Raw genomic sequence first — 17,547 nt, forward strand, 5'->3', positions numbered from 1 at the left:
AGACAATGCTAACTTTGCATTAAAAGTGTCATAATTTACCGAATGACACTTAATGACAACAGTCATGAATACTCAAAATGACTCCTTCGTGTTCATGACAGGTGTCATGTCATAATAATGAACGGGGTCATGTCAGTCTTATGCACACCCCTTCAACTAAAGTGTTATTTTTTCTTCTGCTCTTCTTTCTTCTCAAGCATCTTACCCTGACTAATGCAAACAAATTCATCATCAAATATACCTGACATCTTAAAACTTTACCTGGTTCACAGTTGTGCCCACCGATCCCTGTAGGACCATCTGCAGCATCTTTGCATCAGCAGGGTCCTGGTGGGTGGCAAAGGCCAGCTCCTGAGTCTTCTTCTGCATGTCTTCTATTGCCACCTCGATGGGTGTGGATATAATCTGGAAAGCGACAAAGAGACGAGCAGTTTTAGTGATCAGGGCGCATAGCCAGAGTCAGATAAAACAGCTCCTTTTTATTACCACCTAATCTCCAGAATAACATTCTTACACCGGTGGAGATAAGCTACTGGTTTATTGTTTTGCACTATTTATAAAACACAGAAATGGTTTGGTTGGCTGTCTGAGAAGAAATCAAGAACAACTAAAACAGGTATATAAGAAAAACTTTAAAAACTGACCTGCAGAAACTTTTCATTTTCAGTTAACTGGTTGTAATGTGTTCACCCACCTCCTCTTTGTGGATGATGTTGATGCGTGTCTTGATGTAAGGGAACGCGTGGGAGGTGGTGAGGATGGTCTTGCGTTTGAACTGTTCGTGCAGGTCCCCGTGTGCCCGCCCATCCAGAGTGAAGGGGGTGCAGTAGACGAAACGTCGCAAGTTGTAGTTCTTGTCAAAGTAAGTGATGCGGTCCTTCATCTCGTACGTGTCGAAGTACGGCTCCACATATGTGATCTGGATGAATGCCTGAAGAAATACATAGAATTTGCTATTTATTGGTTCAGTTTTTAGATTGTGTTCCCTCTGTTAAAGATGAATGCTAGGATACAAGTTTGAATGAAATCCCTCTAAACTGCATCCACAAACTGATCTACTTCCATCCAATTATCAAACCATGTGGGAATGTACACAATGTGCCCAACACCGACCTTATTTGGGTCCAACTTGCACTTGTCCACAGGGTTGGAGTCCTTAATGACTTCTACTTGGTCCTCTCCAAATCGCTCTCCATAGAAACCCTAAAAAGAAATGCAGCCAACAGCCTCATTAGCAGAAGTACTAAAAGCACACAGCAAAATAAAAAAAAATGTAAAATCAGTGTATTACAGGAAATTCTAGAGGCTATATGGTGGTATTTACCTCTAGCCTGTGAGAGATTTCTGCCAGCTTCGTGATGGCAGGCTCTTTGTACACAAACTCTTGCTCGTCTAGGTCGCCAAATTTTGAACCGTAAATTCCGACTCTGAAGTACGTACCAAACATCCTCTTTCCATCCTGCGAGTATAGAGGGAGATAAATGTTACTGCTGAGCAAGAATAGTAGTTAAATCCATATAAGAATGTGTTTATTTTGCTCCAGACTGTCAAAATAAATATTACAATTAGATATTATAACGGCATCATCTAAATCAGACAGACTGCGATACAGTGCAAACCCTAAACTCTCACAACAGTGAGCTTTTTTTGTTTGATCACTGCCAATGACAAAGCCACCAGCATCTGCCTTCTCAAAGGGCAAGGTCCACAAAGTGCAGGACAGAATGGTGCTCAATACAAAACTGAGGACATGTATGAAGAGCAGGCTGAGGATCCTGAGAATCCCCTTCGCTGCCCCATTAAACTTTATGACTTTTATCTCTTCAAATGTCCTCAAAGTGTTAAGGGACGCAATGATGTCTACTACATGACTCCAGAGCCTGTCGTTGCACCAAACAGTCCGACGTGGTACTCATCTCAGCCCCTCACGAGTCAGCAAGTTGAGCACGTGCTGGCCCGCATCATCGTGGTCCGAGAGATCCAGGAGATAATCGGTGTTGGTCCAGACATCCTGAGCTAAACTAAGAGGACTGACTGGACTCACAGAAACTTGTTCTCCAGTCACTGATTGTTGACTATGCAGTATCCATCCTGACTCTATAAACCACAATGACCATCATCTCAAATCAAAAGGAAAAACTTCTGAAACAATCATTTCTCTCTGAGGAGTGCATCATAAAAGCATGGTGGAACGTATTATAATTTACTGTGGACTGGTTAGCATTTGCAAAACTTTTTTGCATTATATTCTGATGAGAAGCCACACAATGACCGACTTCAGCTCCAGTTGTGACTGTGTAGTTCACAGTTGTATAAGAAGGGGGAAAAGGCTGTAGTTCACACAGAGAAATGACAGCTAAAAGTGCAACAGCGAGTTTCATCATCTGCACGGCAATCTGCAAACACATCGCTAACACAGATACGACTTTAGAAATTTTCATGTAATTGACAGTTTTACGTAATGTGTCCACTGTGTTGCAGTCTATAAAAGTGTATGCAAGTGGTTTTATGAAAGCGGCCCAGAAGAGGTTAGCAACCTCCAGATTGTTATCCACACATTTAGTCAATAGTAATCTCAGTCCCATGGTAATAAACATGTCTGCATCCACTGTAGACGTTGAAGTTGTTAAGAGCATGCTTTTTCCCACCTCTACCATTGTAAAGTACACAGAGGACAGACAGGTGCAGCGTTTTACCTCTGGGTAACAGGCACAGGACAAAAGATCAACTAGAAACAACAACCTTTTTTTAAAATATTAATTTACCAGCCAGTAGAATATTCGTCATAAACAAGATACATCTAAATGACTATATTATTCAATCAATTAAAATCAACTCTATCTCTGACTTTCTTCTTTTTCCACAGCCTGTGTGTAAATATTTTCTATGTCCTTGTTTCCCTTCTTTGATCAAAAATAGGCCAAGCTCAAAGCAACCGAGAAGTTTGCTAAAAGAAAAAGCTGCCTTAGACTGCATAAATCAGTCACTCACAAGAGTCATGAGCAGAGACAGAGAACAAAAGAAACCATGAGAAAAGAGTCTGCAGAACAAAGTGTGACCATAACTACTTCAAACTGGAGCCTCACTGGAGTGATATTTTAGGAAGTATTGACGTTTGGTGGCGGGAAAATGGCCATCCAATCCAGAAAGCAACTTCACATTAAAGTACATACTTAAAGTCAGAAATCACAACAGGTCTGATACAAGTGTGTGTGAGTGAACGAGTGTGTATGTCTGATACAAGTGTGTGTGTGTGTGTGTGTGTGTGTGTGTGTGTGTGTGTGTGTGTGTGTGTGTGTGTGAGTGAACAAGTGTGTATGTCTGATACAGGTGTGAGTGAGTGAACGAGTGTGTATGTGTATAACATGAGAAAGGGAGAAGCTGTGGATAAGTTGTGCAGGTTGGCATTTGACTACTAGTAAAAGGTATTTTAATAAACCCTCTTGGTAACTACAAGCTTGAGGCGAATCTTAAAAATGTAGCTTGTATTTTTACGGCAACTGCTCGTTCAGAAAAGAAATTTAAGCAGAAATTGAAGGCCCTGAAAACTAAGGAACTTACCACAAGACACAATTAAGTAAAGTGGGAAGGAAGGGTCGGCAACCAGGGAAATCAAAAAGGAGAAAACAGAACAAATTTTAATGAGGATTGGGTTCCTCCAGAGAAATTCAAAAACAACACAAACTAACACACAACAGAAAAAAAAACATGTCCATTGATTTTGAGAAAGAACATAAAGTCATTGTGGGGGATCCAGACCATGCAAAGGCAGACAGTTATGAAGAAAAAAGGAAAAACAAAGTGAGAAAATAAAGATCCACAACCTTCAGAAACACAACATGCACTCAGTGCATCGCCAAAAAGGAACACAGAGTGATCTGTCCATTTCATGCAACAAGTCATGAGAACTCAGAGGTTAATGCTGTTAACAAAAGAACAGAAAAACACAACAAAAAAAATCAGGGGTCGATTTAGTTTGAACTATTAAAAGAAAGGGCAAGACTAAAAATGAATCATAATCAAAAGGGATAAATCAAGTAATCGTCAGATTACTGTGAGTTGAACCCTCTTGGAAAAAACATGACTGCCTCAGGAATTTGGTTCCAGCTTCTACCTAATGCAAGTCTACAAAAACATTGTGTTTTGAAAAGGCTTATTTAATGGCGTGTGGAAAGAGATTGACCAATGGCCAGAGCAGGGAGGCTAACGGATACCCTTCGTGTAAAACAGTGCACTGAAATCGAGCCCTGTGATTGAAGATGAGATGAGATGAAGTGTGACAGCAGACGGTGTCAGTCAATAAGTGTGTTCTGACCGACGCACCAGCAGATAGACAGAAGATGAAGACAGGGAGAGTGCGGATTGTGCAGGTGATGCATTCACTGAGACTGAGTCACACACTGTGGCTCCCATGCACAGCCTGCCAACACTGTCACGTTATAAAAACAAAGCTCCTCTTGCACATGAAGAGGAGGGAGGAGAGAGGAAAACAGTGAGGGTGTTGCTGCTTGTACAGCAGGTGTCCCCAGCGGGGGCAGACAGTTCACATTGTCTGCAGATGTTAATGGATTGGCTGTATGTAACAAAGCAAAGAGAGCAACAGAATGCCCACGGCTAGCAAATAAAAAGATGAGAATAAATAAAAAAAAAAAAACAACAATACGAAAAGATAAACAACACGAGCAGGGCCAAGCAGGAACCGTTTAGCCACCTACCTCCCAGCCAGTACTCTGTGTGACAAAGAGAATACAGGACAAGTGAACGACAACACACAAACACCCCCACACACAGTGTGGCATTCACACACAGTGATGTTACAGCAAGGAGAATATACTCTTTGAAACTACTCCAGGTTACTAGCTAGAGAACAGAGCAACTGACCTCTGAATAAAAAATACAAAATAAATGTATCCTTGTGACCAAAAAAGTGTTGGCTTTGTGAGATTAGTTGCTCTGCACACCAGACCACTGTAACCTTCCCCACACTGTGACTTAATATTGTCATTATGAGTCACACAACTGGCCTTTAGGAATAAACCACAACAGGAGTCTCTTCCTACGCCTCATGCATCCTATTTCATACTTTACAAATATAATAAACCATGCAAGATATCAGACAAAGTATATATAAATAAATAAATACACTGGAAATAAAATGCCAAATAATAAAACCATGCAAAGCTGTGTCTGTGTGAAGGCTAGGCAACATGAATTGTATATACATATTTCCAGTTATGTTTGGCGTTGCTTACTGCGTTATTTGTGTGAAGACCGTGAAGAATGCAAAGTATTCTGAGGCATTGTACTGTACATGAAAAACTCCTTGCGGCCCAGTGTTGATTTTGTCCCATTTCTCTATTATTAAATCATTCTGAAAGAAACTTAACCCCTCTACACTGCCCCATAAATGTGACAGATGTGTAATACGTATGACAGAAGTGCACCTGTGCAAAACATTCATGTGGCTGTGTCAGTGAGGTTTTGATATTCTGATGTAAGTATGTGTGTTTACCTGATGCACAATTTTGCCAAAGGCTTCCTGTAGTTTACCATGAATGGTGGCTAGCTTCTTTGCGTCCCTGTTGGCTTCGTGGATAGGGATCAGTACCTTGTACACTTCGTTTACCGCCTCATACATGCCCGCCTGGAAGGGAGATCGATACAAATGTTAGTATGGTACAATCAGTCATAAAAAAAATACCAACACCTCAGCCTAAATTTATAGATTTTCAGAGACTGAATACAAGGTCTGACTCTGAATTAGGGTCACTAGAAAAGGTACAAGGACATCTGACGACAGCCTTTGTATTGTACATGTACTCTCTGTTTACAGAGCTTCTGTTCTTCTGTTCTAAGACCCATATATTAGACCCATAATAAAAAATGCAATTATTTGTTTAGTGAGAGAAAGATAAATTGCATTGCAAATTACACTTGCATGGTGGTCGACTCAACATCCAATCATCTAATCACCCTTCTATCCCTCTCCACTTCTCACCATGGAAAAAGAGGAAGCAGCCTGCTCCAGGAGTCCCACAAGGCCGATCTCAGTGAAGTATTTTCCTGAGCAAATGCCCTCCTCATCTGGTGACACCACATCATCAGAGACTGCAGATTCCTCCAGCACGTTGGAGGAAATATTCTGGAGCATGCACGTGTACATACACATTGACAAATACAAGAAAAACAATACAAGTAGACACATCAGCAGACATTTCTATTGCCAGGCATGTGCACACAGATTACATGTATCCAGTGCTCTCCTTACCTGGAAGGTGACACAGCCTACAGGCAGATACTTGCGGTCCTCCAGCATGCTCAGGTATTCTGCGACCAGAGCAGCGCTGTGCACCAGACACTGAGCAGCCTCAGCGTGGTTGTTCCTCTCCGAGTGTTTTCCAGCCATGTTCTGAAGCCACGTCAGCCGCAAGTCCGGTGACGTCTGGTAACCCTTTGCGATCCTGGAGACGGACACGAAAGCAAAGACACATCACACACACACATGAAAGCACACAAACGATAAGATAATGATGATCACAGTGCAGAAATACATTTGTAAGTGATCAAAAGGTGATTGCATGAGTGTGCATGTATTCTATACCTGTACATGAGATCTATCAGCATCTCAGGATCTTCCTGGTGCTCCTTCATCTTCACTGTGTCGGACAGGATCATGTGCAAGTTAAACACAAGGTCCTGGACCTGGACAAAAGTTAGTTAGTTAGTAACTAACTTCTGTTAGTTAGTAAGTTGAATAAGTTGAGTTACTGTTACCCAAATGTTTTAACTTTCAGAAATCAAGGTGTAGTGGAGTACATAAGTAAAAATCTCCCACACTGTGATGGATGACAACTAAACAGTTGATGTATAAATCAGTACCTGGTCTGGGAAAGTGGTCTCCCTCAGCTCCAGGTCCTCCTCCGCGTAGGTGAGGATGGTTTTTAGAGAGCGACGCAGAAACTCCTCGTTAAAATTCTGAGACGTTCCCACCAGCGAAGAAAGAGACATAGTCACTTGCATCTTCACTCTTGCAAAGTTCTGAAAGTGCAACGACAAAGACAAGAATGGTTTGAACAAATAATATTTTGTCAAGGCTACTGGCTCTTGTGTGACAGATATGGACTGCGAGGGACGCACTCTGCAGAGCAGATGTCCCTTCTAGCTTGGAAGTCATTTTAAAAAAAAGTCTGTGTGAAAGGTTTGCCTGTACTATATGGAAATGATGCATTCACTGGGGATTGGGCCTAAAATGTTTGGTTTTGTACTAAATTGGGTGATGTGAAGTAAAAGAAAAATAGGAATAAACCAATACGAGTATATAGCTGAGAATCGGCCAACCAACGGTAATTTAGTTCCTCATAATAACAGATTAAATTATGATAGTGTATTTAAAGTAATCATATCCATTTGAACATATACACTGACTAAGAAGTGTTTGCAAAGCACATGGCTTCATAAGACTTGTGAAATTCAAATGAGATGTGAGATTCAATTAAAAGGTAATGTCTTGAGGCATGTGTGGTATAGGCAATTGTACTTTTTTCACCACTGATACGTCGTAGTAGCTCTATGAAATCTACACTCCAGGGGGTCTTTCATATTTACAACCCATCCCAGGTTCATGAACAAATGATAACTACTACTACTAATGCAAACTAATAACACAACATTTTGGGTGGTAAATCAATAGTTTTTCAGTTGTACTCACGTTGCCGATCTCAAAGTTTTGCCTCATGAGGAGGTAGAGGGAGGCGCTGGCGTGGGCCCTGATGGTACTTATGCTGCTGCTGCAGCTCCTCAACAATCGCAAACACAGGTCAGCACACTGCTCCGTTTCCTCCTCAAACAGAAGTTCAGGAAACTACACATGCAGAGAGAAATACACCCAAATTGACACAATACAAGTATGAAGTCCTGGAAGTAATTACAAGGATGACTTTGAAATTAAGCTCTAATAAAAGTCCAGTAGTCTAACCTTAGACACCAGCGCCCTCTGTGTGGCAAAACAATGCTGGAGGTAGAGGGCGCTCTGGTTGCAGGCCATGCTGTGGAGCAACACCTTCAGCACCCCACCCAGGATACTCTCCTTGGACTCCGTCACTGATACTGTCTGAAGGGAGAGTGACATATAGCGGTTGTAGCAGCATGTCTGGGTTTATGTATGCTTACGTCTTACACCACATAACTTGATTTCAGTATTTTTAAGTACACCCATGCATGTTTGCATTCTGCATGGGTAGATGTAGAAAGTCCTGCATACCTGTACAACGATCTCCAAAGTATCAAGAATAATTAAGTTGGCCTCTGTCGCGAGGTTACCATCAATAAGTGCTTCATGTTCAAGCTCTGCTCTGGTCCTACAACCAAGAAACCAGAAAACACTGTCACAAAATGAAATGAAACTCCGATGTTGATGATGCACAGCCTTGCATGTTAAATAAACTTACAGTCACCACAGTCAAGCCAATGTCCATAGTGATGAACAATGTAGGAATCTTTGTGTGGAAGAAAAAGGAATGTGCTGAGTAGAAGCTCAACCAATTTCCTTGTTTTCATAAAATTTGATGAAATATGGTATATTTATACAACAGCACAACATTTTTCTATCCATATTTACATTATTTTACGCTGCAAGATGTCTTTTAACCTGTATGGCACAGACCTCAAACTTAAATGATCCACAGAAACAATGCATGCTGATCTACATGTAGTAGACACTTAGTTCAAACCTATAACTTCCCTCCAGAGGGTTAAAAGGTTTGAAAGCATTAAAGAGGATGTTCTTCATTATTTATTAAGTGAAGAGCTTGGTAATCTATTCCTGGTCTACAGGTGGAACTCTAGGGCTAGATCTTGTATATCTACATATCCTACATCTATATTAAACTAAAACAGGACTTGATTTTAGTAGTAATGCATCTGACTTTTGTATTTTTCAAAAGAACAAACAAATAATCTAGGAAAAGAGTTATTGCTACATTGTCTTGCTTTTTGCTGCAGCAGCAACCAGGGAGACACACGAGTCAGAACCCCAAAACAAGAAGCACACTGATTAAAAAGCCAAACAGACAAAACAGACTTCAAGTCAGAATTAGGGGGTCTCTGTTGGTGCATTCATGTGCATGTGTGAACTTAGGAAGTCAAAATGGAGAAGAACTTAATCATAACATGGGTGCATCAGAGGCTATAATACTTAGCATAGCTCACCCCCCAAAATAATTAGGACACCATGACTTGTTCAAAGAAAAGTTAATCAGGAGGAAATCTAATACAAATAAATTAATTTAGTGCCTATTGCAACTGTCTAACTACCCACAAGCATGTGAATACACCATGAATGAGGAACTAAAGCACGGGGGAATTCAAAGGAGCACACAGCAAATGTGGACCATACAATACCTGACTGATCTGTGACTCCTACATAAACACACAGCAACGTGAGAGAACAATGGAAACATGGAAATTAACAGAAAACAAAGGCTCAAGCTGAATTTACAAGAACAGAGAGAAAAATTTAATTTTGAACCAAAGCATAGCACTGTATCTTTTGTCACCATCTGACAAAATAAGTGACATAAGATACAAAAGTAGCTTCTTCTTTTTTTTTTTAAAGAGTGCATGCAACACAGATATCTGCAGCTGCTGGGCAAACATGGGGATTATAACATTTGGCAATCATATATCATATAAGTCTGATTCTGTTCCTATGTAAATCCATATGGAAAACTTAAAACATATGGAACATAGAAAATAACAATGAATGGGATTTGGCAGTGGGATAAACAATGGGAGTTTTTGATGGTTTGTATTTATTACTAGATAGACTTAAGCAGTCATTTTCACACTTTTATTTCAGTTTGTGCTTCTAAATGGCTGATTCTACCTCTAAAAATGGAAAAAGCACACATGGAACTGAAGATTTTAAGTGGGAATGGACATTTTCATAAATATTTATGGATTATGTTGTATACATACTTTGTGTACTTTAATTTATCTGTCTGTGTGTGTGTGTGTGTGTGTGTGTGTGTGTGTGTGTGTGTGTGTGTGTGTGTGTGTGTGCTCCTTCAGAGAACAAAAACCACAGAACGCAGTGAATATTCAGATTGGGGGAATATCTTTTAGGTTTTTCTGTGACAAAGTAAGAATTCGTAAAGTGGATTAAGTGTTAGAAAGAGCGTACTTGTCCATCTTTTCGCTGTTTTGTCGCCAGTGGGTCATGTCCTTCCTCCATCGAAGGTTCTCCTGACTGCCAAAAGCACTGCCAGATGGACTCCGCTCTAAATGGTGGAGAAAAGTTGTTTACTTTTTTATTGGAGTTGAAATAAGGTATGTGTACACAGTGAAATGTGACTGACTTTGGCTGTAATTGGGTCTACAATACTATTTAAGTGCACAGCAGAAAGCAGGATATAGTGATTAATTATGGGTCTGTCTCTAAGTTGCACAATCTCCTCCTTATTTAGTACTTCTTGCTTTAGCCTTACTTTGTGGATCTGTATGCATCTGTGTGTGCTTTGAAAATATGTAGGTGTATTGCCGCGTTCTATTTACCGCCGCGTTCTTGGGTTTAATTTTTAAAGTCTGATTTTCATTGTTTTCATTAGCTCTAGCCCGGTTAGCCATTGTTAGCAATACCAGTTGATAACAACGCATTACGCCGTTTTTTGTGCATGCAAACAGCGTAACAACATGTCCACAGATAGAAGTTGAACATGCCTGTGTGAACGACTGATTTAGTGACACAAATAAGACAGAAGTGCTTATATACCGAGTTGCAAGGTAAATAGAACACGGCATAAGAGTGCATGTGCTGAAATGCCTTACCTAGCTGTCCGCGGCTGCGTCGCACCATCTCCTGTCTGGCCCCGATGCTGCCCAGTATGGCCTCCTCCAGCTTGGCCTTCATGTCTTTGGACTTTTTAAAGGTCAGGCTGTTCATCCGTTCAAACGCCTTCTTCCCCTGCATGGTGAACACAACATGGGCCTTGTATCCATGAGGAAGAGGATGAGTGGACAGACAGAGAACAGCGGGGAAGTTATTTGCAGCACTCAGCAACACTCAGCAAGCAAAGCAGGTTAGAAGCATAAAAGCAAATGTGCAAAAACAGAAAGGCAAGCGACAACCAGATAGCACAGCAGAAGAGAAATAAACAGAAATAAATACATGATTATAGCTTAGAAAGCAGCAAGTTGTCTGATTTTACCATTATCACCACATTCAGTAGCCAAAGCATATAAGCAGAGAAGCTTGTACTGTGTGGAAGAGGATAGTGCACAACTAATAATCCACATAAGATTAAAAAGTTATGTATTCAATATGTATTCATTTTAGTGTTTACAATTTCCTATGTGTTGTCTCCACATAAAAAGACAATTTGTGGGTATATTTTTCATTCAAAAATATTACAATCAGCCCAAAAGATTCCCTATTGGTGGGACAAAAATGTAAAAGAATGTACACCGAAGAGACGGGCATACTCCCTACCCAAACCCTCTGCGTGCCCTTGACAACTACACAGTGGTTAATCAGTCTGTCTTGTCACATAGTGAGTGTATTCACTTTGACGTTGATGTTACCTTGTACTCAAAGCAGGAGACACAGAGGTAGAGGAGATCCAGCAGACGGTTAAGCTGGGACACCGACAGGTCTGTAAACCACTTCTGTAACACCAGCTCGTCAGCATTCTTCAACACCCACAGCAGACAGATGAGCAGACTACGACTTGACTCGGCAGAGAAGCTCCCGTGCTGACGACTCGCCTGGAGAGATGGACCAGGAGGAATCAACAGGGAGGAAAGAAGAGTGACACAATAAATATACAAAAGAAGTATGATAGTACAATTTGTTTAAGACTGTGTAACAATGTACTGTAGTAGGACTGTTCCATTAGTTGCAGATTATTGTCACAAACTGGGAGTTACCTGCGAGTTGAGCAAGAAGCTGCTTGGTCGGGACATTGGGGTGGGGGTGGAGGTGCCTGCTATCGCCATGGCGACAGTCTGGCTGATCAAGCTATTACCCTCTCCCTCTGCCTCTTCTCCACTGCTGCCCATCGCTGCACCCTGCGGACCGCCTGGCCGACCCCACTGGTTATGGGACTCTAGTGACACAAAAAGGAGCGGAAAGAAAATGAACTTGAATTTGAGAAAATACAGGATTAAGAATATTTTGACAAAAGTTCTTGGTGTGATGTAGGGACACAAGTGAAAATGTACATGTGGATGTAATCGAGACAAAAAGAGTAGGGGTCAAAAACATTGATAGGGAAAACCTCCATAGCCAGTTTATATTTGATCAGCAGTTGTCTAGTTTTTACAGTTTAATCTGAGTTTGGTCCAAGTTGAGAGTGAGAGAGTGAGAGAGAGTGAGAATGAGAGTGAGAGTGAGTGAGAGTGAGAGTGAGAGTGAGAGAGAGAGACACACACAGACAGACAGACAGACAGACAGACAGACATTTTGCATCATGCAATGCATCGTTTTCTGCTGGCATGTGAGTAGGGAGATCTAGGCACTGGTAAGATGGAGTGAAGTTTGACATAGTTCATTTACACATACTATTAACATTATGACACAAAGTGGGTTAAATATCCGCAAAGTATCCCTTTAAATACAAGTTCCAGATCTGGGGAAGGCACATTCACTAGGGTGGGGGGGTTAAAGGAGTGAAAAAGAAATGTAATATGGATGAACTGAGGATAGAGATTATGTTATTGTGCAACATCCTTTGCAGGTCAAATGATAACCTTCTGAGTTTCAAAGTGTTTGCTATTGCATTTCACAATGTTACTTTACAGCCGCATTTGAATAGCTCAGGTTATTTGGCATTTTGTCACATTATGTCTCAAAAGAGAGAACCTCAGTCTTCCAAATTTCTGATCTGTGCCACATTTCTGCATGCCTCATCTCAACTGTTTTAATTAAGGGAGATCTGATAAGAGAGCTGTGACTGGACGGTGAGAGGAGAACAGTTGGATATGACAACAGACATTTGTGATAAACATTGCAAACTAAGTAGCTCCTGATCTTTACCTGTAAAGTCATGGAGCTGTGGTAGAGTTTCCATAACGATGCCAATGAGAGGCAGGTAAAGCATGGCAACTCGGGCCTTGACCTCAGGATCAGCGTAGCGTGGGTCAGAGTCATGGCTGGACAGGAGGTTATGAACGACACTCACCACTTTCTTATGTAGGCCAAACATCCTACAGTAAAACAGTGGAAAATGGTTAAAAAAAAATAAAAGAAAAAAAAGAAAAAGAAAAGAAAGAAGAAAAGGAACAAAGAGATACCGTATTTCATGTGTGAAAAGCAAAATGGGTGAGGGAACGTCACCATAGCTCACTCACATGAACGCATGTCAGCATCCACAGGCTTATCTCTCACCAACAGATACAGAGGCTCTAACCCAAAAATATCACCTTCCTTTCTCTACAATACTTGGCGGTTTATTGGGTAGACACACTCGCACACGCACACATGCACACGTGCACACACAAATGTGAGGACCCTGAAACTCAACCCTAATTCTGACCCTTCAACGCACCCTCACATAATCTCTTTTATTATAAAACAATCTTCATAAGTGTAGGATGTGTGCATTCAAAGCATACTAACCCTTCATTGTCTGGGTCAAGTATTACAGACAGTTCAGACAGTACTAGTCCGGCCAGAAAATGTTGCTCTCTGAAGGGGACAGACAGCTCAAACATGTTGGCTATCTTTTGGTCCTGGACATGTGTGGAGAACCCAGAGCTCTATGGGAGAGAAGAGAGAACATTATATTTTACATGATTACTTTGACTAAATGAAACTAACATGTCTTCTGTGATTTTTAGAGTATCTTTATGTTAAGGAGTGGTGAAAACGTATGATCTGACAAGACAATCTACTAGTATTTTGATGGGAGTTGCTTATACTTGCACAGAATTTCTAAGCTTCTAAGTTTGTAGAGATGTTAGGAGTTGGGAAATCCCTGTACAATTTGTTTTGCTAGTGTATGACTATATCACAAGGTGCAGGTCTATTTGCATGCAGGTGTTTCGATTTCCCTAAACCACTTTGTGCCTGACCTGTGAAGTTGCTGAAGACACAGAGGGGGAAGGCGAAGCAGGCGGGGTGAGCAGGCTGCAGGGCAAGTTGAGGGTGACGTAGTGTTCGTGGCTGCACACAATTCTCAAGAAATCAAGCCTCAAAGACTCCAGGGTCGGGTTCTGCAGAGCGTAAAGCTTTGTGGACACCTGGAGAAAGGAAACGGTGCATATGAATGCATTTCTTTTTTTTTTTTTTACACAAAATACTGAATGGGGGTATGTGCTATCAAAAGAACTGAAATCTTCAAATATCATCATAAATGAGTTCGTAAAATATTCTTAGTGCTGTAAAGAAACCTGAAATGCTTTATTTATACATCTTAAATTGAACAGCATGAAAGGTATGATTCACAGCACCAGAATATAAACAAATAGAACAATATCTGGCAGTAGCTTCCAATAAATACCCATACTAAAAGAAGATCTTATTTTTTTTTAGGGGAGTCATTCAAATTAATTTGCTAAATTAATACTTCTATTTGATTGTGGCTGAATGTTACTTAACCATCAAGGTCTGCTATCACTTATACTAATCCTGCAAAAATGATATTATTCTTTATCATGAAAAAAAACAAAAAACAGTAATACAAGAAATTAATAACATTTTCGTAAATCTAAATGAGGCATTTACCTGTTTCCAGTATGCCCTGATTAGGGTGAAGACAAAGCCTCGGTCCATGACTGACAGCAAATCGTTGAGGAAGAAGGCCAGACTTGTGTTTAGTCTCTCCACCAACTCTAGGTCCTGATTGGATGAGATACACGTGTCTTAAAAAGGTTTCCAGTGTTGGTGGTTTGAACATGATTTCTGCTTTATTAAACTGTATAAAATCAATCAAACAATCAGACAAAAAGGATGATACGGATCATCTCTTGTGGCCTCAAACTTATTGTGCTACATTATGAATGTTGAAATCATACACATAGTGTAAAAAAGTATCAAATACAGTACAATCTGTTTTAATGACTTTGAAAAGGCTAATTTGCTAAATTCCTGTATAATGATACTTTTTTATTGTATGCACTTAGTCTCTAAAACACCATGATATTCCACAATTTGCGTGCCCATTGGGATCCTGTAATACCACGTTACACTGCACCAGGCTGTTACCTTCTGGAAGCGAGACACAATGTCTCCAGCGATTGTGCTGACCAGGGCTGTAATGTCATCCATGAAGCGTTCTGGAAAACGGTTCTTCCTGGGTGACTCTAAGCGATCGGTGAAGTAAAGGTGGTAGATAATGCTCTTCACCTGTGGTAAAGGTCAAGATACTTTGTCACGGAAAATGTACTGCACTGTGATGAATTATAGAAAACATATACATCTAATTGGGAGACAGTTTGGGACAACATTTTCCATTGTTCCAAGAACCCAAATCACCAGCAGATCAATTTCAACATATGTCATAGGACATATTGGACTCCTCAGAAGAGATACGTCTCTAAAGTCATTCCCACTCCCTACTGCACATTCTGTCAACCTGAACAAACTGGAACTTTCCTGCATATGGTCTGGGAGTGTGAACAGGTGCATGAGCTCTGGAATAAAACAACATCAATAATATCTGATGTGATAGGATGTCAAATTCCTACTGACCCGGTTGTTTTGTTACTTAATGACGACTCTAAATTACACCTGCTTGGGAGACAGAAGAAAGTTTGGCTAGCCGGCTCAACCGCAACCAAGAAAATTATAGCTCAACGCTGCCCCCCCGCTTGCTTTGTATAAAACAGTGGTTGGCGTATTTTCTGGACATAGTTATGCTTGAGCTCTCTACAGCAAGGATTAACAAAGCCATATCATTGACTATAGACCTACGGAAAGCAGCATAAGTATCAGTCCTAATGACCTCAACATCACAAGAATCAGAGGAGAGTGACTAGGCAAGGTGTGATTTTAGTTTCTTTGTTTATTTGTTTGCCATGTTTTCCTCGAGACCACAGAGGGTGGCGGGTGGGAGAGGGTTTTTGTTCAATTGTATTTGTCTGTTCAAAAATATAAAAACAATAAAAAGTTGATCTAAAAAAAAAAAAACAACTAAAAAAAAACATATATCTAAGTCAATGCTGTTTAGGTGTAAAAATGTTGTTTCCTACCATGAGTTCAAAGAAAAACCAGGCCTGTTGTAGAGCGCCCTCCCTGACGCTCCCACTGCTCACCACCCACTGGAGGGCCAACTCCTCATGGAAGAGCTAAGTAGAACAGGAAAGTAGAAAACAGAGAAAGAAGTGGAGATGGAGGGAAAGAGAGGGAGAGGCAATAAAGCCAGACAGAGAGAATGTGAGGCAACAGGAGAAGTATCACTGTTCATCTTAAATTAAATCAAATAAATACCTAAATGTTGTGACAAGATTATTCAATAAACATACTGTTAACTGAATTCAAAAGTGTATTAACCTAATGGGGGATATGACATGAAATGAAAGTTAAGCAGGTTTAGTTAACAATGATTAGCAGTTCTAACATTCTCTATATGATACAATAATAAAGTCCAGTAAAGCTCCTGTGCCCCCAACACTGAAAATTAACTTGATTAAAGACAATGAGGTTTAACCGAAAAATTAGATATATACACGTTATAATGAGACTTACCAATTCCAAACACATCACATTCATTAAAAGCAAAAAAACAAATCTTAATTTGCAGTAACAACTTTTATTTCTGTGAAATTATGAAAAATGCACCCTTATTACCATGCAAAGTATTTCTTAGTATTAAAATTTCTTAGTATTAAAAGTATTAATGTAACTTCCTGATAATGGTATAAATGGCTGAAGTGCTAAAAATATTTTCCTGTATGCATGGAGAGCAGACGTTATTCTTCTTCATTTATTTTAAGAATTATGCATTAATAACTTACATCTATTTAGGTGTGTGTTTTTATGCAAAACCAATGGCTTAGAGATGCACCGATAGACCGGCCGGTGACCGGAATTGGCCGGTTTTCACGTGCTCGGCCATGACCGGTGACCTGCAGGTCAGTCTGACATTATGCCGATTTCATGCCGGTCAATGCTACAATTAACTGACAACATAAGTTATACGAGTTACAGTTCTCAAGGACGCACGCACACACGGACGCGACAGCACAGTCTCTTTTTCCTTTCTCTCAACTTTTCCGTCATGTGTCGCGCATACCCGCTCACGGTTCGTATGTAGGGAACCTCGTGAATTAACCTGCAACATGTCAGCTGTTTGGAAATTCTTCAGCGTGTGTGCAGAAGATAACAAGTTTGCAATATGTAACACCTGCAAGGAAAAAGTAGGGCGTGGAGGGACACCAAAAACCAAAATCACATTTTTTTAGTAAATAGATAAATAGATAATCTAAATAGATATTGGATGTGAAAAGAAGGAAATGGTTCTAACATTGCACTTTAGATGTGTGTGAATTTCCCACACCAGGAGTAATTTATATAGTTCTATTTTATAGTGATCCATTATCTGTTCAAAACAT

The 17,547-nt window shown here is 40.4% G+C and overlaps 1 protein-coding gene across 26 annotated transcripts in view; it reads right to left on the reverse strand.

Annotated features, from left to right (window-relative positions):
* dock7 (dedicator of cytokinesis 7) overlaps positions 1–17,547 on the reverse strand; it is a 52,244-nt gene that overhangs the window by 3,371 nt on the left and 31,326 nt on the right. For 7 of the 26 annotated variants that reach the window (XM_031284017.2, XM_036007672.1, XM_031283999.2 and 4 more), the window contains 24 exons: positions 16,186–16,281; positions 15,200–15,340; positions 14,720–14,833; positions 14,068–14,235; positions 13,613–13,752; positions 13,031–13,200; positions 11,923–12,101; positions 11,578–11,760; positions 10,825–10,984; positions 10,181–10,277; positions 9,400–9,417; positions 8,261–8,357; positions 7,976–8,110; positions 7,709–7,861; positions 6,880–7,038; positions 6,602–6,702; positions 6,269–6,461; positions 5,999–6,142; positions 5,513–5,644; positions 4,716–4,730; positions 1,325–1,459; positions 1,114–1,203; positions 695–931; positions 262–405 (listed from right to left, as the gene is read on the reverse strand). In XM_031284017.2, the coding sequence (XP_031139877.1) occupies positions 262–405; positions 695–931; positions 1,114–1,203; positions 1,325–1,459; positions 4,716–4,730; positions 5,513–5,644; positions 5,999–6,142; positions 6,269–6,461; positions 6,602–6,702; positions 6,880–7,038; positions 7,709–7,861; positions 7,976–8,110; positions 8,261–8,357; positions 9,400–9,417; positions 10,181–10,277; positions 10,825–10,984; positions 11,578–11,760; positions 11,923–12,101; positions 13,031–13,200; positions 13,613–13,752; positions 14,068–14,235; positions 14,720–14,833; positions 15,200–15,340; positions 16,186–16,281 (3,201 nt within the window). The remainder of the gene's footprint in view (positions 1–261; positions 406–694; positions 932–1,113; positions 1,204–1,324; positions 1,460–4,715; positions 4,731–5,512; positions 5,645–5,998; positions 6,143–6,268; positions 6,462–6,601; positions 6,703–6,879; positions 7,039–7,708; positions 7,862–7,975; positions 8,111–8,260; positions 8,358–9,399; positions 9,418–10,180; positions 10,278–10,824; positions 10,985–11,577; positions 11,761–11,922; positions 12,102–13,030; positions 13,201–13,612; positions 13,753–14,067; positions 14,236–14,719; positions 14,834–15,199; positions 15,341–16,185; positions 16,282–17,547) is intronic. The other 19 variants (XM_031284014.2, XM_031284008.2, XM_031284019.2 and 16 more) reach the window with 9 other exon arrangements.

The sequence above is a fragment of the Sander lucioperca genome, chromosome 11, assembly GCF_008315115.2.
Source record: "Sander lucioperca isolate FBNREF2018 chromosome 11, SLUC_FBN_1.2, whole genome shotgun sequence".
Taxonomy (NCBI): Eukaryota; Metazoa; Chordata; class Actinopteri; order Perciformes; family Percidae; genus Sander; species Sander lucioperca.